This window comes from Dipodomys merriami, unplaced genomic scaffold (genome assembly GCF_024711535.1).
Source record: "Dipodomys merriami isolate MVZ:Mamm:240054 unplaced genomic scaffold, mDipMer1.0.p SCAF_114, whole genome shotgun sequence".
Lineage (NCBI taxonomy): Eukaryota > Metazoa > Chordata > Mammalia > Rodentia > Heteromyidae > Dipodomys > Dipodomys merriami.
Window position 1 is genome coordinate 410,174 of NW_027202427.1, and position 21,291 is coordinate 431,464.

A 21,291-nucleotide genomic window follows, 5' to 3' on the forward strand; every position below is an offset into this window, starting at 1 on the left:
AAAGGTGATGTACAGAGAGGTTACAGTTACATAAGTTTGGTAAAGAGTACATTTCCTTTTGGACATTGTTACCCCTTCCCTCCTTTTTCCTAGTTTTTCCCTCCCACAAGTTGTATAGTTGATTTTCAACATAGTGTCTAGTGAGTACCAGTGTTGTTTTTGTTTACCCCTTGTCCCTCTATTTCTGTGCTTTTTCTTACCCTCCCAAAGACATAAAGAAACAAGACCAAAAGAAAACAAAAACATCAACAAAGGAAAAAAAAACGTTTCCATTTCCTGGAGTTCATTTACAGGGTTTTCTTGAGAGATACTGTGGGTAATAGTTGTGGCACCTAATTTCTCTGAAAAAAATTTTCTGGGTCTTGTGACTATATATGTACTCTGGGAGTATTTGAAACAAATGATTTCATCCCTCTGTTTTATGGGAGAAAGTTGAGAGTTACTATTGGGTTACTAAACTGTTACTGTTGCCTATTGATGTAGATTTTTGATATGGCGATGCTTCTGGTCATCTACAGCACCAGCACCCACACAAAGAAGTACATAGAGAGGGTGCTTAGAAGCAAGATTCGATTAGGCCACATTGAAAAGCATCTGCTAGAGAATACATTCTGTGTTCATGACATGGTAAGTGTCAGAGAATCAGGCAAGCTTATTTGAGAAAAACAGAAAGATCATCTTAACCTTTCCAGACCTTTACTAAGTTTTGATCTTTGTTGGAGTTCAAAGCCTGTTTCAAGATAATTACAATTATTATAGTATTACATAGCTTGACTGATTTATTATGATGTTAGTAAATAAACCTAAGATTTTATTTACTATTTACTTGTTGTTGGTCATGGGATTTGAATTCTGGGCCTGGGCTCTGTCCCTGAGCTCTTCAGCTCAAGGCCAGTGCTCTACCACTTGAGCCACAGTGCCACTTCTGGTTTTCTGCTGGTTTATTGGAAATAAGAATCTCACGGGCTTTGAACCTGAGCTGGCTTTGAACCATGATCCTCAGCTCTCAGCCTCATGAGTCGCTAGGATCACAGGTGTGAACCCACCAGTGTCCAGCTGATTTTTTTTTTTTTTGGTCGGTCGTGGGGCTTGAACTCTGGGCCTGAGTGCTTTCCCTCAGCTCTTCAACTCAAGGTGAGCGCTCTACCACTTGAGCTACAGCGCCACTTCTGGTTTTCTGGTGGTTTATTGGAGATAGGAGTCTTGCGGTCTTTCCTGCCCGGGCTGGCTTTGAACTGAGATCCTCAGATCTCAGCCTCCTGAGTAGCTAGGATTACAGGCGTGAGCCACCAGTGCCCAGCAAAAATCAGCTTACTTTTTTTTTTTTTTTGGGGGGGGGGGGGGTCCGGTCGTGAGGCCTGAACTCTAGGCCTGGGCGCTGTCCCTCAGCTCTTCAGCTCAAGGCTAGCGCTCTACCACTTGAGCCACAGCGCCACTTCCGGCTTTTTTTCTTTTTGCTTACGTGGTGCTGAGGAATCAAACCCAGGGCCTCAGGCATGCAAGGCAAGTGCTCTACCACTGAACCAACTTCCCAGCCCCTTTTTTTTTTGTCAGTCGTGGGTATTGAACTTTGGGCCTGGGTACTGTCCCTCAGCTCTTCAGCTCAAGGCTAGCACTCTATCACTTGAACCACAACACCATTTCCGGGTTTTTGTGGTGGTTATTTGGAGATTAGAGTCTCACGGCCTTTCCTGCCCAGGCTGGCTTTGAACCTCCTTCCTCAGATCTTAGCCTCCTGAATAGCTAGGATTACAGGTGTGAGCCACTGGAGCCTGGCTGATTTTTATTTTTTTCTGCAGAAAGTTCATGAAATTTCTTGCATTGAACTTAATTTTACTCAAATTCCAACTTACATTTAGGTCTTCTTTCTCCATAGTGTATAAGTTGATTTTTTTTCCTCCCAGAAGGTAGACTAAATTGTTATGCAAAATTTCATCTCGTTTTTTCAAAGTTTAATTTTTCCCTGGTCATTTTAGTAGTCTCTATGAAGCTGTTTTTTTTTTTTTTTTTTGGGTCCGGTCGTGGGGCCTGAACTCTGGGCCTGGGCGTTGTCCCTCAGCTCTTCAGCTCAAGGCTAGCGCTCTACCACTTGAGCTACAGCACCACTTCTGGCTTTTTTCTTATGTGGTGCTGAGGAATCGAACCTAGGGCCTCTGGCATGCAAGGCAAGCGCTCTACCACTGAGCCACCTTCCCAGCCCCTTCTATGAAGCTTTTAACCTTGACAAATTGGCCTCTTGGATCCTGTTCTAAGAGGTTTCCAAAGTCCTGACATGTGCTGATTACTGTGGTTCATACCTGTAGTGCCAGCACAAAGAAGGCTGAGGCAGGAAGATTTTAAGTTTGAGGCCAATCTTGGGCTGTATGGTGAGAGTCTGTCTGTCTCACTTCGAAAAATAGCCCCTGAAAACCCTGAGGGAGGACAACATGAAAGAGACATAAAATGAAGCTATGAAACATATCAGTATGGCCATTCAATATTGTGAACAATAGAGGTCGATCCTTCTCAGAGTGTAAGCCAACCCAAGATCAAAAATGCTGGGAATGGTGTTTTGCCAACTGGAAATTTAGAAGTTCACTGTGCTGAGCTTAGTGGGCTGGCAATTTGGACCTTGGCTTAGGAGCTGAAGAGAGTATATACTCGGGAGTGCTCTACCACTTGAGCCATGCCTTCAGCCGTCCTTTCTTTAGCAATTTTTCAAAAAGGGTCTGACATTTATGTCTGGGTTGGCCTAGACAGCAATTCTACTTATGCTTTCCATGGAGCTGAGATGACAGATGGGCACTGCCACACCCAGCTATTAGTTGAGATAGGGTCTTGCGAACTTTTTGTCCAGTCTGGCCTTGAACTATGATCCACTAGATGTCTACTGCTGAGTAACTGAGATTCCAGGCATGAGCCATACACCTGTCATTTTGGTTGTTGTTCCATTGGTGGTATTGGATAGAACTGAGGGTCACAGGTTTACTAGGCCAACACTTTTCCCACTTGAATCATGTCCCAGTTGCTTGTATTATTTTTTTAATACAGTCTGGTTTTGCCTGAGCTGGTCTAGACTATGACTGTCTTATTTTGCTTTCCATGAAATTGGGATGAGAGGTTCATACCACCATGCCCAACTTACTGGTTGAGATGAGCTCTTTCTAACTTTTTGCCAAGGGTGGCTTGCAACTTTGAGTCTGCTGATATCTGCCTCCTGAGTAGCTAGGATTATAGGTATGAATCAGTATTATCAACTTGTAGTTTCTCTCTCTCTCTCCCACTCTCTCTCTGTCTGTCTCTCTCTGCCTCTCTATTTTTTTAATTATATCAGTTTTGTATTCAGGTTTCATACCTGCTAGGCTGGTGTGATAGTGATACCACTGAGACACACTTCCGTCCTGTTTCTCACCTACTCCTTTCAGAATGAGAGTTCACTTCCCTCTCAGCTCATTCCTGAGCTGTGATCCACCTGCTTCCGGTGTCCCATCATCGATGGATCTCAGGTGTCTTACCACTGCCTTCAGCTTTACTCCATGGAGACAGTCTCTCAGACTTTTTCTGCCTTGGCTGGCCTGGATCCTCTGTCTTTTCAATTTCAGTCTCCCACATAGCTGGGGATGATGAGGCCACACTACTGCACCCAGGTACAGGTTGTGTAGACTTCTCATGAGTCTTTCTGCCCTGGCTGGCCTCAAACCGAGATCCTTTCATTCTCAGCCCACCATGCCTCCAGTCTGGCTTTTTCTTTTTTCCTTCTGGCTAGTTGGAGATAAAGTAAAAGTATTTTCTGCTCAGATTGGCTTTGAATAGTGATCTTCAAATTTCAGATTACTGTGTAGGTCTGATTATAGACTTGAGCTACTGACACCTGGCCGAATTAACCTTCTTTCCTTTGTTTGTTTTTTGGTGCCAGTCCTGAGGCTTGAACTCAAGGCCTGAAGGTACTGTCCCTGAGCTCTTTTCCTCAAGGCTAGCACTTTTACCACTTGAACCTCAGCTCCACTTCTGGCTTTTTTAGTAGTTAATTGGAGATAAGAATCTTTTTGACCTTCTTGCCTAGACTGGCTTCAAACCACAATCCTCAGACTCCAGTCTCTTGAATAGCTCCGACAAGAGGCATGAACCAGCAGTGCCCAGCTCTTATTAACCTTTTAAAACAGTTTTTATGTGTCTGTGACATTCCATTTATCCTGACAAAACATTTGCACCTGTGAAGAATTATCTTGGCTAAAATAAGAATTAAAGTTCCTTAAGTGAAAATAACAGTTGGGGCTGAGGACAGGCTCTGTGGTGGAGCACTTGCCTTAGCATGCATGAAGAAAATTCAGATAGAGAGTTGGGGGGGAAAACTTAGCACTCCAAAGGACGTTACTATGTGTTTTTTCTTTTATAACTGTTTTTCCACATTTCTTTCCTCTCTTCCCCTCCAGGTTCTTAAGGATATTTGTCCATCCATTCTGTCATTGGCTCAGAGTTTGTTTCACTCACAAGACCCAAGTATAATTTCATTTGGCAGTCTCCTGTATACATATGCTTTTAGATTTTTTGACACTTACTGCCAGCAGGTATGTTGACATGTTTATCTGCATAAGGAAGGAATAAGGAAATGAAAAGATAAAGAAATATATTTCCAAGTGAGTTGCATGTGCTCAGGTGATTATTTTGTGTCAGTTGGAAGATATTGAAGGGGAAAGAATTTTGAGTCTTGAAACTTAGTTCTGTCCCAGTTTTGAAGTGAGGAAATTGATCCGAAGAAGCAAATTTTGTGTTTGTGTTCAGAACATTGTCTGGGGTTGTCCCATAGTTTTTACAGCATAGGAAAGGCAATTAAACTTATCTGTAGATAATAAACTTCCAATTGATCCTAGAATTGCTCCCTAAAGAAATGACCAGTGGATTCTGGCCCATGTAATTATAACCCCTCTGTACAGTATTTTCACAATAAAAAAAAATAAAAATTAAAAAAAAAAAAGAAATGACCAGTGGAAAATAAATCAGTGAGAAATGCTTGAGGCCTAACTCAGTGTCCACAAACAGAAGACACAAAATTTAATATCAAATACTGAGAGGGAAGGCTATAGCTGAGGAAAGCAGATAAGAACCAATGTCTTGCCTTGCCGGTGGCTCACTCTGTAATCCTAGCTACTCAAGAGGCTGAGATCTGAGGTTCACGGTTCAAAGCCAGCCCAGGCAGGAAAGTCTATGACTCTTATCTCCAATAAAGCACTAGAAAACCGGAAGTGGCGCTGTGGCTCAAGTGGTAGAGCGCTTGCCTTGAGCTGAAGAGTGCAGGGACAGCACCCAAGCCTAGAGTTCAAGCCCCACCACGGACAAAAAAAAAAAAAAGAACCAATGTATTACTTTGTATTTTTACTTATACTTTAGCATTTATTAGCAATATTTACAAAACATTTGAACATAACTTTTACAAATAAAGACACATAAGAAAATAAGCAAATACTTTTCTTTTTTTTTTTGGTCTGGTCGTGGGGCCTGAACTCTGGGCCTGGATGCTGTCCCTCAGCTCTTCAGCTCAAGGCTTGCACTCTACCACTTGAGCCACAGCGCCACTTCTAGCTTTTTTTTTCCTGCTTATGTGGTGCTGAGGAATCGAACCCAGGGCCTCATGCATGCAAGACAAGCGTTCTACCACTGAGCCAACTTCCCAGCCCAGCAAATAATTTTCTTAAGTTGCTAGGAATTGAATCTAGGGGCTTGCACATGTAAGACAAGGAATATACCTACCATTGCTGGTCCCCTTTAAAGTTGTTTTTTCTTTTTGGTGCCAGCCCTAAACCTTGAATTCAGGGGTTTGGCCTAGTCTCTGAGCTTTGATGCTCAAGGCTAGCTTCCTACCACTTGACCTACAGCTCTACTTCCAGCTTTTTGGTGGTCTCATGATTTTCCTGCCCAGATTGCCTTTGAACCATAATCCTCAGATCTCAGCTTCCCGAGTAACTAGGATTACAGGCGTGGGTTACCCATACCTGTCCTCTGTAAAAGTTTTTAAAAGCTGAAAGGAAGAACACTGAAGAAACACAACCTATGTTGAGAAAACTGTGTGCCCTTGTTGTGGAATAGCAGAATCAGGGAAGAGCTAATGGCATTTGAGACATTTTGGCTCCTCTTAATGTCTTAGAGACACTGTCCCACCAGTGTTTTTTGGAAACATGGAGGTCTAACCTGTACTATTTATAGAAAACCTATGAAACTAGTGCAGTCTTTTCAAGAAACCAAAAGATTTAGTGCACTCAAAGCCTACAGTAAAATTTAGCCCATTTGGAAAAATGAGAGGAAGACTATGTCAAGGAACAAAACAAGGAGGACTTAGATGGAGCTTACTAATTAGTTACTAAGAAGTTATAAGGAGAACATAGAGACTGAATGCTAGGGTAGTTATATTGGTGCACTTACAAGCCTCCTAAAGCCAAGCTCATAATGAAGTGCAGGTAATGGATAAGATCAGGGAGCTATGTTTTAAAGACATTAACCCTGTCAGAATAATCCTGCCAAGTTTTGCTTCTGTAGGAAGTGGTGGGTGCCCTAGTGACCCACATCTGCAGCGGGAATGAAGCTGAAGTGGACGCCGCATTGGATGTCCTCCTCGAGTTGATCATCCTAAACCCGTCTGCTATGAGGCTCAATGCTGTTTTTGTGAAGGTATCTACTGGCTGCACTGATACACATGGAACTATTTTATTTGCTTCATGTATCTGAGCATTATCTGATATGTTAGTAAGTGGCAATGATATTTGGTATTCTTTAGATACTTAGCACTGTTATGTTGTGAGAAAGTTTTTTTTTTTTTTTTTTTGACAGTGGTGGGGCCTGAACTCAGCCTGGGTGCTGTCCCTCAGCTTTTCAGGTCAAGACTAGCGCTCTAAGCTGGGCGCTGGTAGCTCATGCCTGTAATCCTAGCTACTCAGGAGGCTGAGATCTGAGGATCGCAGTTCAAAGCCAGCTGGGCAGGAAAGTCTGTGAGACTCTTATCTCCAATAAACCAATCAAAAACTGGAAGTGGGCTGTGGCTCAAGCGGTAGCCCACGCCTTGAGTGCCTTGAGCTGAAGAGCGCAGGGACAGTGCCCAAGCCCAGAGTTCAAGCCCCACGACCGACCCCCGGCCAAAAAAAAAAAAAAAGACTAGGGCTCGACCACTTGAGCCACAGCACCACTTCTTAAAGTTGATTTTTTCATTTTTTGTGGGTTTTGTTGTTGTTGTTGTTGGTCGTGGGACCTGAAATCTGGGCCTGGGTGCTATCCCTCAGCTCTTCAGCTCAAGGCTAGCACTCTACCACTTGAGCCTCAGCATCACTTCTGGCTTTTTCTGCTTATGTGGAATTGAACCCAGGGCTTCATGCATGCAAGACAAGTACTCTACTACTGAGCCACCTTGCCAGCCCTGTGAGAAAGTTTGATAGGAAGTTGAATGATACTTAAAAATATGACACATGTATTTATTAATTAATTTAGCAAATACTCCTTTTTTTTTTTTTGCCAGTCTTGGGGCTTGAACTCAAGGCCTAGATGCTATCTTTGAGCTATTTTGCTCAAAGTTAGTGCTCTACCACTTGAGCTCCGCTTTCAGACTTTTGCTGCTTAATTGGAGATAAAAATCTTGCAGAAGCTGGTGTGGCTCACACATATAATCCTAGCTACCTCAGGAGGCTGAGATCTGAGGATCATGGTTCAATGCCAGACAGGGCAGGAAAGTCCATGAGACTCTTTTTTAATAAGTTTTTTCTTGTGAAAATACAGTACAGAGAGGTTAATTACATGAGCAAGGTAATGAGTACATTTCTTATCAAGCAGTGTTGCCTCCTCCTTTGTTTTTCTCCTACCATCCCTGACCTCCCATCTCCATGACTACACTCTACCCTTCCCCCCCCCCCCCCCCCCCATCATGAGACTCTTATCTCCAATAAACCACTCAGAAAACTGGAAGTGGCACTGTGGCTCAAGTGTTAGAGTGCTAGCCTTGAGCAAACGAAGCTCAGGGGCAGTACCCAGGCCCTGAGTTCAAGCCCCAGGTCTGGCAAAAAAAAAAAGTCTTGCGGACTTTCCTGGCAGGTCTGGCTTTGAACACAATCTCAGATCTCAGCTTCCTGATAGCTAGGATTAGAGGCATAAGCCATATTTTTTTATAAGCCATATTTTTGTACCTAATTATGTGCCAGCCTTTGCTCTGAATGCTGTAGATATGAAGATCAGTCTTTGTTTTTGATGATAATAAGACATACAAACAAGTCACTAAAATACAGACTGAAGCCAGGCACTGGAGGCTCATGCCTATAATTCTGGCTACTTAGGAGGGTGAGATCTGAGCATCCCAGTTTGAAGCAAGCTAGGACAGAAAGAGAGGAGGTGAATACCTAGTAACCGGGCACTAGGGACTCACGTCTGTAATTCCAGATACTCAGGAGACTGAGATCTGAGGATGGTGGTTCAAAGCCAGCCTGGGTAGGAAAACCTGTGAGACTCTTATCTCTAATTAACCACCAGAAAACCAGAAGTGGCACTGTGGCTCAAGTTGTAGAGTGCTTGCCTTGAGCTGCAGAGCTGAGGGATGGCACCCAGGCCCAGAGTTCAAGCTCCATGATCCCTCCCCCCCCCCCAAAAAAAAGAATACAGAGTACTAGAATGTGTACCGGAATAACTGTGCAAGCCCAGGATTGTGGTTCAGAATGCAGAGGACAAATGAGTTTTCTTTTGTTTCTGGTGGTTCCTAGCTTGTGAGAAGAATGATTTAGTCACAGTTGCCTTCTTAGCTTATTTCCAAAATGTCGAGCCTTTGGGTTCAGAGCACAACTTTTATAATCTAAGTTTTTATAACCTAAGCTTGGCTGAATGATTGTCTGATAAAGATTGTGTTAGACTTCTTATCAATGATTAATACCTTAGAGAACAAGTTGAACGAGGAAAACCTTATTTTTGCTCTTGATCTCAGATGTTTCTATCCGTGGTCAGCTGGCTCCATTACTTTGGGCCTGAGGTAAGGCAGAATACCACAGCAGGTGAAGTTGGCAGAGGCTGAGATAAAGGAAGGGGTAGTAAGGATATGACACCTGTTTGAAAAGCATGCTCCTAGTGACATCCTCCAGCTAGGTAAGCCTTACCTTCTTTCACCAGTGGCCAATAACACCATCATATGATGTAAGAATCTGCAGATGTTGTCAGAGTTCTCAAGATGCATTCACTTTGCAAAAGCTTCTCTGCTGGCAGGCAGGCCACCATTCATATTGAAGCCATAATAAGGATTTTACTTTTATTTAAGGAGATTAATCATAACTACTAACTTCATTGCCGTCATTCTGTTTTCTTACAGGGCATTTTAGATTATCTGGAGAATATCTCCCCTCGACAAATAAGAAAACTCTTCTATATTCTTAGCACACTGGCGTTCAGTAAACAGCATGAAACTAGCAGCCACATCCAGGTAATAGAGAATGTGTAGAGAAATAACCTTATCTTTTTTTTCCTTTTTAAAGTGGTGGTATTTGAATTTTGGATTCAGGAACTTGTTTTTGCTAGCTCAAGCACTTGAACCAAACCTCTAGTCCTTTTTGCTTTGCCTATTTTTTGTGTATGGTCTTGCATTTTCCCCTGGGGCTCTCCTCAGACTAGAACCTTCCTATGCTTCCTGCGTAGCTAGGATCACAGGCTGAACCACCACCTCTGGCTTGTTGGTTGAGATAGGTAGGGTCTTGTTAACTTCTGGTCCAGGCTGGCCTCAACTGTGATCATTTGATTTTCCATCTCCCAGGCAGTTGGGATTACAGGTGTAAACTACTATACCAGTTAAGACAGAATCTTTTAAGTCTCTTTATTTTATATTTGCTAGATAAAATTGTTCTATTCTGTGTAGTAGTAGTAGAAATAGAGGGCATAGTCATACCTTCAATTTTTTTTTTATTCTTACTACAAGTAAATGCATATTGTGTACCCGACACTGAGGTACTAGGTATATTAGATCTTCTTCCCTTAAGCCAGCTCAGCTGGGTGCTAGTGACTCAGGTCTTTAATCCTAGCTACTTAGTAGGCTGAGACTTGAGAATCACTGTTCAAAGCCTGGAGACTCTTTATCTCCAATTAACTATCAGAAAAGGTAGGAGGGGGCCTATGATCCACATACTTAGTAAATGATAGAACCCTTCTTAATATAATTTTTGTTGTTGGTTGTGGTGTTTGTGATTCCAACATGCATATATTTGCTGCTATTCCAACACTTCATCTTCTTTGTCCTTGTCTCATTGAAGGATGACTTGTACCTGGTGGTCCGGAAGCAGCTTTCTAGCACTATATTCAAGTACAAGCTCATTGGGATCATTGGTGCAATCACCATGGCTGGAATCATGGAAGGAGACAGGTATATTGGCCTCTGACTGACTTCTGTGGCACTGGATCAATCAAGTTGCTGTCCTACAAAAATAAAATGTTACATAGTATAGACTTCTGTGTGTGTGTGTGTGTGTGTGTGTGTGTGTGTGTGTGTGTGTGTGTGTGTGTGTGTGTGTGTGTGTGTGTGTGTGTGTGTGTGTGTGTGTGTGTGTGTGTGTGTGTGTGCGTGTGTGTGTGTGCGTGCACGTATATTCTGGGTATAGTGATGTATACCTCGAGTTCCTCTAGCAATCCAGAAGGCCCAGATGGGAATGACTTGAACCCAGGAGTTTGAGACAAGTTCAGATAACATAGTGGTACTCATAGAGAGAGAGCCATCCTTGGCTATAATCCATATTTTGTATGGACAAAATAAGTGCTCCCTATGCCTTCATAAATTTTATCTCACTCCTTTCTGAAGGAAAGCAGGATTCTTAAACTTATTGCCAGTTGTTGTCAAATATTACAAAAATGAAACTAAAACTTGTTTTTTTTTCTAGTAGTTCTACTTCTACCCAAGGGAGAGCTGACCTGAGCAGTGACAAGTACACACAGGTGAGCCCATGTAATAGAGTTACATTTTTATGTGAATGTGTAAACCTAAAGATTGCATTTTGTCATTGCTGATTCAGCAGAAACAGTATTTTGTTTTCAAAAGTGCCTTTGTAACTTCTTTATACTAATTTTCTAACATTGAAGATCTTTGGTTTCTGTTTTATTTCTATATCTGTCTAATCTCTATAAGCTATATATTTTGAGCAAGAAAACTGAGCCGATGTGAAAGAATTGCAGGTTGAGATGAGGCAGTGAGTTGGTGGTAGAATGCTTGTCTAGCGTGCACAGCTTGATTGAACATAGGGAATAATAGTATAGTGGTAAGTTGGACAGAAAGCTCCTTTAGAGATAGAAAACAGGTCCTTGAATGTTGGGGTGATGTTTCTTTTTTTGTTGTTATTGTGAGGCTTGAACTCAGGGACTGGGCTTTGTCCCTGACCTTTTTCACTGGAGGCTAGCACTCTACCGCTTTGAACGACAGCACCACTTCCAGTTTTCTGGTGGTTAATTGGAGATAAGAGTATCACCGACTTTCCTGCCGCAACTATCTTCAAACTGCAATCCTTAAATCTCAGCTTTCTAAGTAGTTAGGATTATAAGCATGAGTCAATGGAGCCTGGCTAGGGACAATTATTATTATTTTTTACTTTATTTTTTTGTTGGTCATGGGGCTTGAACTCTGGGCCTGGGCGCTGTCTCTGCACTAGAGCTCTACCACTTGAGCCACAGCACTTTTTCTGTGTATGTGATACTGAGGAATTGAACCTGGGGCTTCGTGTATGCTAGATAAGCACTCTACCACTAGGCCACATTCCCAGCCTGGGACAGTTATTTTTACTTCACTTTTGAAGCAGAGGTAGCTCTTAAAGGTTTCTTAGCATGGAAATGGTGCAATCAAAGTTTTTCTTTAGAAAAATTAATCTGACTGTATGTGTCTAATAGATTTGTAAATGGCATGCGATTGGAAAGAAACAGGAGATATGAGGCTCAGGAAAACCTCAGTGAGAGGTTGCTGGCAAGATTGGAAAGGTATCTTACTATGGAATAGGTGAAGGGAGTTTAGGAAGAGTTGTAGCTTGTTTTTCTCTTTGGCTGCTCCAGGTGACCTCCTTGCTGCAGTTAGTTCACACCTGTACGGAGCAGTCTCCTCGCGCCTCAGCACTTTACTATGATGAATTTGCCAACCTGATCCAGGAAGGAAAGCTAGCTCCAAAAACTTTGGTAAGACAAGAGTCACAGCTTCTTTTTCTTTAACAACTTCTTTTCTCTTTCTCTGCCCTCCTTCTGTTCCTCCTTTCTTCCCTTCCACTGAGATTTGAACTTAAGGACTTGTTCTTGCTAAGCAAGTGCTGTACTGCTTGAGCCTATCGCCAGCACTTTTTGTTTTGTTTTGAGCCAGTACTAGGGACCTTACATTCTTTTTTTTTTTTTCCCTTTTTCTTTTTTTCTTTTGTCAGTCATGGAGCCTGGGTGCTGTCCCTGAGTTTTTTTGCTCAAGGCTACTGCTCTACCACTTGAGCTGCAGCTCCACTTCCAGTTTTCTGGTGGTTAATTGGAAAAGAGTCTCCCAGACTTTCCTGCTTGGGCTGGCTTTGAAGTGTGATCCTTAGTTCTTAGCCTCCTGAGAAGCTAGGATGACAGGTGTGAGCTACCAGCATCAGGCGGCAACCTTGCTTTTTTTTTTTTTTCTGTCTTGGGGCTTGAACTGTGGGCCCTCAGCTCTTCAGCTCAAGGCAAGCACTCTATCACTTGAGCCACAGTGCCATTTGCAGTTTTCTGAGTGGTTAATTGAAGATAAGAGCCTCATGGACTTTCCTGCCTGGGCTGGCTTTGAACCACGATCCTTAGATCTGTTTCCTGAGTAGCTAGGATTATAGGCATGAGCCACTGGTGCCTGGCTGACCTTGCATTCTTGCTTGGCCTTTCTCTCAAAGCTGCTGTTCTACCACTTAAGCTATAACTCCACTTCTGGCTTTTTTTGCTGGCTAATTGGAAATAAGGGTCTCAGTAGTCATTTCTGTTTGGTTGGCTTCAAATCTTTTTTTTTTTTTTTTTTTTGTCGGTCGTGGGGCTTGAACTCTGGGTCTGGGCGCTGTCCCTCAGCTCTTCAGCTCAAGGCGAGCGCTCTACCACTTGAGCTACAGCGCCACTTCCGGTTTTCTGGTGGTTTATTGGAGATAGGAGTCTCACGGTCTCTCCTGCCGGGGCTGGCTTTGAACCGCGATCCTCAGATCTCAGCCTCCTGAGTAGCTAGGATTACAGGCGTGAGCCACCAGCGCCCGGCTTGGCTTCAAATCTTAATCTTCAAATCTCAGCATCCTGAGTATCTAGGATTCAGACATAAGCCAGTCTGTTTCTTTTTTTCTTTTCTTTTTTTTTTTTTTTTGGGTCCGGTCATGGGGCCTGAACTCTGGGCCTGGGCGTTGTCCCTCAGCTCTTCAGCTCAAGGCTAGTGCTCTACCTCTTGAGCCACAGCACCACTTCCGGCTTTTTTTCTTTTTGCTTATGTAGTGCTGAGGAATCGAACCCAGGGCCTCAGGCATGCAAGGCAAGTGCTCTACCACTGAGCCACCTTCCCAGCCCCACGCCAGTCTGTTTCTTAAAGTAGTAAAGCATGAGAACTGCTTTACAATACATTCTTCTGGCTTCTCTTTTGCAGTGTGAGTTCCTGTAAGCTCTCACAGCTTATAAGGAAGTCTGTTCTCAGGCATCCCATATCAGGGAGCAGTGCTCATGAGGTCTCCTTCCTGTAGTAACAATAATAGTAATAAATGGGAGGAGGCTGTAACTGATGATGGTGTTAGTAGACTCCTTCCATTTAACCACCCCCTATCCTATGCCAGACACTGAACAAGGTACTTGCCACCTGTTAATCTCTTTTCTACTTCACAGTGATGAGGTATGTATTCTTCTGTGTAGCAGTGAACACTGAGGTTTGGAAAGCTTAACAGTAATTTACCTAGCTATGCTGGGCTACACTATCTTTGTATGTTTGTTTGCTTGCTTCCTTCAGGAATGGGCAGGCCAGAATATCTTTAATGATTTCCAGGATGCCTTTGTGGTGGACCTCTGTGTTGTTCCAAAAGGGTAAGTGCCATTTGGCTATACTGGCAAAGAAGTTACACTAATTTGTTGGTAGCTGATCCCAGCTTAATGCTAACCTTGGCCTCAAGTCAAGGTTCCTACTCCCACAGCTTTTTTACTTCTAACATTAAAACCACTGGTTCCTAGCTCTGGAGACGATCGAAGGTCCCTACATGTTCTTTCCTATTTCTAACTTCTCCCCTTAATAATTGGTTTGAAATTGATTTATTCTAGTGTTTTCCCCCATAGTCTTGCTTGCCCTTGAGCTGAGGCATAAAGAATCTGGGTTCTCTTCACAGTGACTTTCCATTTCCTGTGAAAGCCCTCTATGGACTGGAAGAATACAATACTCGTGATGGGATTGCAGTTAATCTCCTACCATTGCTGTCTTGGAAATTTGCAGAAGATAGTGGTCAGATGACTTCACAGGAACCAGGGCAAAAGTCAGTAGTTGTTTTTTGTTTTTGTTTTCCCTTTTTTCTTTTCTGAAGTTTCTGTGTGTTTTGAATGCTCACACGGAATTACATTGTCTTTTCAATTTTTGGGGAACTTGAATAAAAAATGTTTCCCCTAAGATGATACTTGGAAGAAGTAGAGGGAAAGAGACAGTTGATATTTTTCTTAGATGTTAGGGTTAAGATTTGTGTTGTCTTCTGAAAGCTAGCAGATAGTGTGCAGGCGATTTCCTTTTCTGTTCTTTACCCTTAACTTTCCCTCCTACGAACAACTTTTTCTGCCTCTCTCCCTCCCTCCATCCACCTTTATTTCACATATGCTCCACATACCCTCTGACTTCTTGCCATTTGGGTTATTATTGTTTCCTGAGAACTTATTATTTCTGGCCACTTATTCTTGGAAATGAAGTATTTATTTGGGGCAAAACTGTTAGTTACAAGTTGGGCTCCCTGTAGACATATATCGTTTTGACTATAAAGTTTAGTTGTAGCAATGCATTGTTTTTCCCTTTTCAGATTGGTGTCTGCACTGTGCCTGGCTCCCTATTTCCGGTTACTGAGACTTTGTGTAGCAAGACAACATAATGGAAACCTGGAAGAGATTGATGGTCTTTTAGGTATATGAAGTCCTCAGTTCTTCTCTTCCTTGTGACCTCTGTGATAAACATGGACAAGAGCTGGGCCAGTTCATAGTGTATGTGAGAAGCAGTTCTCTAATGCCCTCAGGCAGTAGAGGAATTATAATGGAATAGCACAGACAAAGTAGTATATGTATTAGCATCCTCTTATGCTAATCACTCAGCTTTTCATTGCTTCCCAATAGTTCTCTCTGATTGTTATTCAGACTTCTTAATTGTATTTGTTGATTGCTATATAATAAGAAAATATTTTTTGAGGTTAATCAAAGCTTGATCCATAAGTACCAATTAAACACAGAGGAACATAGTTCCAAGGGGCAACTTCCAGCTTACTTTGGCTTGAACTAAGGAGAGCTGGAAACATTCGTTTTTCTCTCTTAGATTGTCCTCTATTTCTTACTGAGTTGGAGCCTGGAGAGAGGCTGGAGTCCATGTCGGCTAAAGAGCGTTCATTCATGTGTTCACTTATATTTTTTACACTGAACTGGTTCCGAGAGGTGAGCAGTTACTGGAAAGTTTCACTTATTGTCCATAGGTTCTTTCAAAAGGATTTTCAGAGGACATTTGTGGCTTGAATAAACTCCTTCAGTCATTACAGTTTTATTACAATATGGGGAAGGACAGACATTGTTCTTGTTTTCAAGAATTTGAAGTACAGAGTTCAAAGTCCTTAAAAGTCATGAAACACCTATGATATACCCCATACTGGTTTATTTTCTCTATACTGTTTAATTCATGTAACAACTGTATTCCCACTTTAAGAAATAAAATCTCAGGTTAAGGCCAGCCACATCACAAAGGGTTGCTAAGAGGCAGAGTAGGACTTTGTTTCCCTCAAGACAGTGCCCTCCAGATGTTCCACCTTGGTTCATGACTAGTGCAAGTAAATAGGGATTAAAAGTGATTTTCTAGGGCTAGGGGTACGGCGCAAGTGGTATGGTTGCCTGCCTAGAAAGTGCACAGCCCTGAGTTCAATCTCCAGTACAGCCCTTGCCTCTTCCTTCACTGCCTCAAAAGAAAAGTTAGTTTTTTTTTTCTATTTTGGTACAGGGATTTCCTTTATCTGTCACCTTGCTGAGAGAACTTCTACATTGTCAGTTGGCAATGTAAAAGTTTGCTATCACTATTGCAAAATACCCAAGACAATTACCTTATAAAGTGAAAGATTTATTTCAGCATACAGTTTTGGAGTTTTCCAGCCTGTGATCAGTGGGCATGTGTTAAGACTGAGCATTTAGAACCTGGGGTAGGGGAATTTTTTTTTCTCTGGCAACGGCTTTTGGATATTTAAAACGTCGTTTGGAGACTATACAAAACTATCAAAACTGGCTGACAGATGTTGGGCAGCTAATGAGAAGCAAGTATCTATGTCCTATCATGCACTAGATTTCCTGAGCCTTATAGGGCCTGTAAGAGCTAAGGCATTCCCACCCGATAATGGTAAAACAAAGTCGCTTGCTAGGAGGCAAAAGGGAAAGAAAAAAGGGCTGATATGCTATAATTCCCTTCAAGGGCATACCACCCAATGACCTAAAGACTCCCCTAAGGCCCCATCTCTTTTTTTTTTTTTTTTTTTTTTGCCAGTCTTGGGGCTTGAACTCTGGACCTGGGAGCTGTCCCTGGGTACCATTTTTTGCTCAAGGCTAGCATTCTACCACTTGAGCCACAGTGCCACTTCCATATTATTCTGTGATTAATTGGAGGTGATAGTCTCATAGACTTTCTCTCCCAGACTAGTTTGAACAGAGATCCTCAGAGCTTAGCCTACTGAGTAACTAGGATTCCAGGTGTGAGCCAGTGCTACCTGGTAGGCCCCACCTCTTTATGCCCACCACCTTGCAGTAGCTAGGGATCAAGGCTTTATCTTATGAGTGTTAAGAGGACTTTTAAGATCTAAACTATAAAACTCACAAGTATGCTGCCGAGTGACCTTGTTCAGCTCTCAATGGGTCATGTAGTAAGGGTAGAATCTGAACATGTCAAAGCATAAACATATAATTTGTACTTGTAGGTTATGAATGCCTTCTGCCTACAAACACCACCTGAGATTAAGGGGAAGCTACTCACTCGGTTAAAGGACATTGTAGGGCTGCAGGAAATCTTGGAAAAGTACTTGGCAGGTAAGGAGATCCTATCCTGAGAACCCCAGTTTGTCCATGTTAAGAGATAAAGAATTTAGCTCTGTGTGTGTGTGTGTGTGTGTGTGTGTGTGTGTGTGTGTGTGTGTGTGTGTGTGTGTGTGTGTGTGTGTGTGTGTGTGTGTGTGTGTGTGTGTGTGTGTGTGTGTGTGTGTGTGTGTGTGTGTGTGTGTGTGTGTGTGTGTGTGTGTGTGTGTGTGTGTGTGTGTGTGTGTGTGTGTGTGTCCCCTATCCTGAGAACCCCAGTATGTTCATGTTAAGAGATAAAGAATTTAGCTCTGTGTGTGTGTGTGTGTGTAAGGAGATCCTATCCTGAGAACCCCAGTATGTTCATGTTAAGAGATAAAGAATTTAGCTGTGTGTGTGTGTGTGTGTGTGTGTGTGTGTGTGTGTGTGTGTGTGTGTGTGTGTGTGTGTGTGTGTGTGTGTGTGTGTGTGTGTGTGTGTGTGTGTGTGTGTGTCCATCCATTCCTGTGTCTGTGTTTCCTGGGGCTTGAATTCAAGGCCTGGGCACCATCCTTGAACTTCTTTGTCTCAAGGCTAGTGCCCTACCACTTGAGCCACAGTGCCACTTTTGGCCTTTTCTGAGTAGTTTATTGGAGATAAGAATCTCATGGGGGGGGCTGGGAAGGTGGCTCAGTGGTAGAGCGCTTGCCTTGCATGCCTGAGGCCCTGGGTTCGATTCCTCAGCACCACATAAGCAAAAAGAAAAAAGCTGGAGGTGGCGCTGTGGCTCAAGTGGTAGAGCTCTAGCCTTGAGCTGAAGAGCTGAAGGACAGTGCCCAGGCCCAGAGTTCAGGTCCCACGACTGGACCCAAAAAAAAAAAAAATCTCATAGGGACTTTTCTGCCTGGGCTGGCTTCCAACTTCGATCCTCAGATTTCAGCCTCTTGAGTAGCTAGGATTATAGGCATGAGCCACCAATGCACACCAACACCAATCAGCTTTTAATTCTGGTTCAGTAATAGCAGTCTCCTACACCTCTGATTAAAAGAAAAGTTATAATATTTTAATAAAAGCTAAAATACATGTAAGTAATATATATGTATTAAATTGTATGTGAATTTTGCTTCCATAAACTTGATGTAAGTTGTTGTATTCCTAATTGTAAGGAAGAGATCTTTATTCCTGCCATGAGAAAAAGTAAAAATAAAAGAACTTAAAATTCCAGTTTACCACAGAATGATTGATGACTTCAGTATTCTAACTCTGCATCTTGCTTCCTTATCAGGGGGCAAGTCTTGGGGACAAGGCTCTGAAAAAGTACTGCTTTGGGTGAAACAGCAATTGAGACAGGTCCTGTCCCTAGGAGGTGGGCAGCCACATACTTATTCATGAACATATTTACTATTTTGGACAGCAGCAGATTCGGTCCTTTACTGGATGCTCCCTTGTTACATCTCAGTAACTTTTTTTTTTTTAATTGCTCCTGGGGCCTGAACTCAGGGACTGGGCATTGTCCCTGAGCTTTTTCACTCAAGGCTAGTGCTCTAACATTTTGAGCCACACTCCACTTCCTGTTTTCTGGTAGTTAATTGGAGATGAGTATCACGGTCTTTCTTGCCCGGCTGGCATCAAACTGCAATCTTCAGATCTCAGCCTCTAGCCTCCTGAGTAGCAGGATTACAGGTGTGAGCCACCAGCACCTGGCTAATAGTTTCTTTTTGGATAGGGCCCAATTTATGTCATCTGAGTTCACAAAGAACTTGCTGAGAATAGAAATGTTGGATTAGAATATTTGAACTTTCTCTTAAATTACATTATTTTTCTTTCTTGGAGTCTCAACAATAAATGAGATTGAATGACATGGTATATTTCAGGAATAGGAAATTCAAGTTTCATTTTAGGTCACAGCAAAAGCCAGGAGTCCCAAATGCCAAAGTCCTCAACTAGTTATATTATTATCTTAGATACAGGTAATTCTTTGAGGGTTAGAAGGAAATAAGAGATCTGATAGTAGAGCATGATTTACTCCTGGATTATAACTTAAGCTTTTTCGTATATACGAGGCTTCTTTCTTATTCCCACATTGGTCTGGAACTTGGTTCAGAACATTTAAAAGCATTTCAAGATGAAGAATCTGCTGTCCCCTAATGTCTCAGCAATTATTATTATTTTTTTAATTTTTTTATTGTAAAGATACTATACAGAGGGTTACAGTTACATGAGTGAGGTAATGAGTACACTTCCTCTTGAACATTGTTACCCCCTCCATTGTTTTCCCCCTACCATCCCCTCCCTCCCTCCCTTCCCCAGGTTCTTTTTTTTTTTTTTTTTTTTTGATTGTGATTAAGTGATTACTTAATTTCCGGAAATTCACAGTATTGTGGAATAATGATGCTCATTTAAAGTCACAAGTTCATTCTAACTTTCCTGGAGCAAATTGTCTATCACAGTCTGTAATATATAACGGTGCTCACATGTTATATACCATATATGTGATCAGCAGCATGGGGATATTTGGTAGTGGTTCAACCAGATGAGTGGGAGTTCTTTGTTTCTTAAGTCCTGTTAGTTTTGTCATATCACCTAACATTTTGGATTTAGCATCCACTTATCAGGGAGACCATGTACTGTTTGTCTCTTCGTTCTTGGCTTACCTCGCTCAACATGATTCCTTCTAGCTCCATCCATTTCCCTGCAAATGCCATTATTTTGTCATTTCTAATGGCTGCATAATATTCCATTGTGTATAGATACCACAATTTTTGGATCCATTCATCTGTGGTGGGGCATCTAGGTTGTTTCCATATCCTAGCTATTATGAACAGTGCTGCAATAAACATGGAGGTGCACGTGTCCTTGTATATTGGTTCCTGTTCAGCAATTATTTTTATTAATGTACATCATTGGACAAGGGGTTTTCATTGTAACATTTCTTCATATACATACAATTGAATAAAAATGTTTTTATCAGTCCTGGAGCTTGAACTCAGGGCCTGGGCCCTGTCCCTAAGCTGCTTTTTGCTCAAAGCTAATGCTCTACCACTTGAGCGACAGCACCATTTCCGGCTTTTTCTGGTTATGTGGTACTGAGGAATCGAACCCAGGGCTTTATGCATGGTAGGCAAGCACTCTATCACTAAGCCACATTCCCAGCCCTTGAATAAATTTTTTTTCAGCATTTTGTATATATGTAAGTATGTATGTATATGCGTGTGTGTGTGTACCTGTGCCTATGTCTGTGCCTGTACTGAACTTAGGATCACTCACTCTTACTCAGTTTTTTCAATCATATGTGGCACTCTACCATTTGAACCCCACCTTCAGTTTTGGCTTTTTGATGGTTAATTGTATACCCAGATTGGCTTCAAACCACAATCCTCAGATCTCAGCCTCCTGAGTAGCTAGGATTATTAGATGCAAACCATTACCCTTTGCTTATTTTCTGTTAGGAGTAAAATCTCTTGATATTCACAATAGGAACAAAATGGATGTACACATTAAAAATTTTAGTTGCGGGGCTGGGAAGGTGGCTCAGTGGTAGAGCGCTTGCCTTGCATGCTCGAGGTCCTGGGTTCGATTCCTCAGCACCACATAAGCAAAAAGAAAAAAGCCGGAAGTGGTGCTGTGGCTCAAGTGGTAGAGCGCTAGCCTTGAGCTGAAGAGCTGAGGGACAGCGCCCAGGCCCAGAGTTCAGGCCCCACGACCGGACCCAAAAAAAAAAAAAAATTTTTTTTTAGTTGCATTGAAATAGCATAAAGAACTTCAATGAGATATTGCCCCAGTGGCTCATGCCTGTAATCATAGCTACTCAGGAGGCTGATATCTGAGGATTAGGATTCAAAGTTAGCTCAGTCAGGAAAATCCAAGAAACTTTAGTCTCCAATTAACTAGTAAAGATCCAAAGGTAAAGGTACAGCTCAAGTGGTAGAATGCCACCCTTGAGTGAAGAAAAGCAAATGAGAGTGTGAGACCCTGAATCCAAACCCAAGTACTAGTATATGATATAAACTAGCTTGAAATCTGGACCTGATAGGGTTCACCTACAATCCTGGTTATTCAGGAGGAAGACATATAATAACAGGATCACAGTTTAAAACTGACTCCAGCAGAAGTCAGGAA

The 21,291-nt window shown here is 42.3% G+C and overlaps 1 protein-coding gene across 2 annotated transcripts in view; it reads left to right on the plus strand.

The window, feature by feature from the left end:
• The window catches only part of LOC138822692 (Fanconi anemia group D2 protein-like), a 68,646-nt gene that overhangs the window by 18,462 nt on the left and 28,893 nt on the right, over positions 1-21,291 (plus strand). For both annotated transcript variants that reach the window (XM_070015528.1, XM_070015529.1), the window contains 12 exons: positions 484-627; positions 4,413-4,547; positions 6,511-6,642; positions 9,305-9,415; positions 10,236-10,345; positions 10,857-10,911; positions 12,013-12,132; positions 13,925-13,998; positions 14,295-14,438; positions 14,967-15,067; positions 15,470-15,585; positions 17,100-17,208. In XM_070015528.1, the coding sequence (XP_069871629.1) occupies positions 484-627; positions 4,413-4,547; positions 6,511-6,642; positions 9,305-9,415; positions 10,236-10,345; positions 10,857-10,911; positions 12,013-12,132; positions 13,925-13,998; positions 14,295-14,438; positions 14,967-15,067; positions 15,470-15,585; positions 17,100-17,208 (1,351 nt within the window). The remainder of the gene's footprint in view (positions 1-483; positions 628-4,412; positions 4,548-6,510; positions 6,643-9,304; positions 9,416-10,235; positions 10,346-10,856; positions 10,912-12,012; positions 12,133-13,924; positions 13,999-14,294; positions 14,439-14,966; positions 15,068-15,469; positions 15,586-17,099; positions 17,209-21,291) is intronic.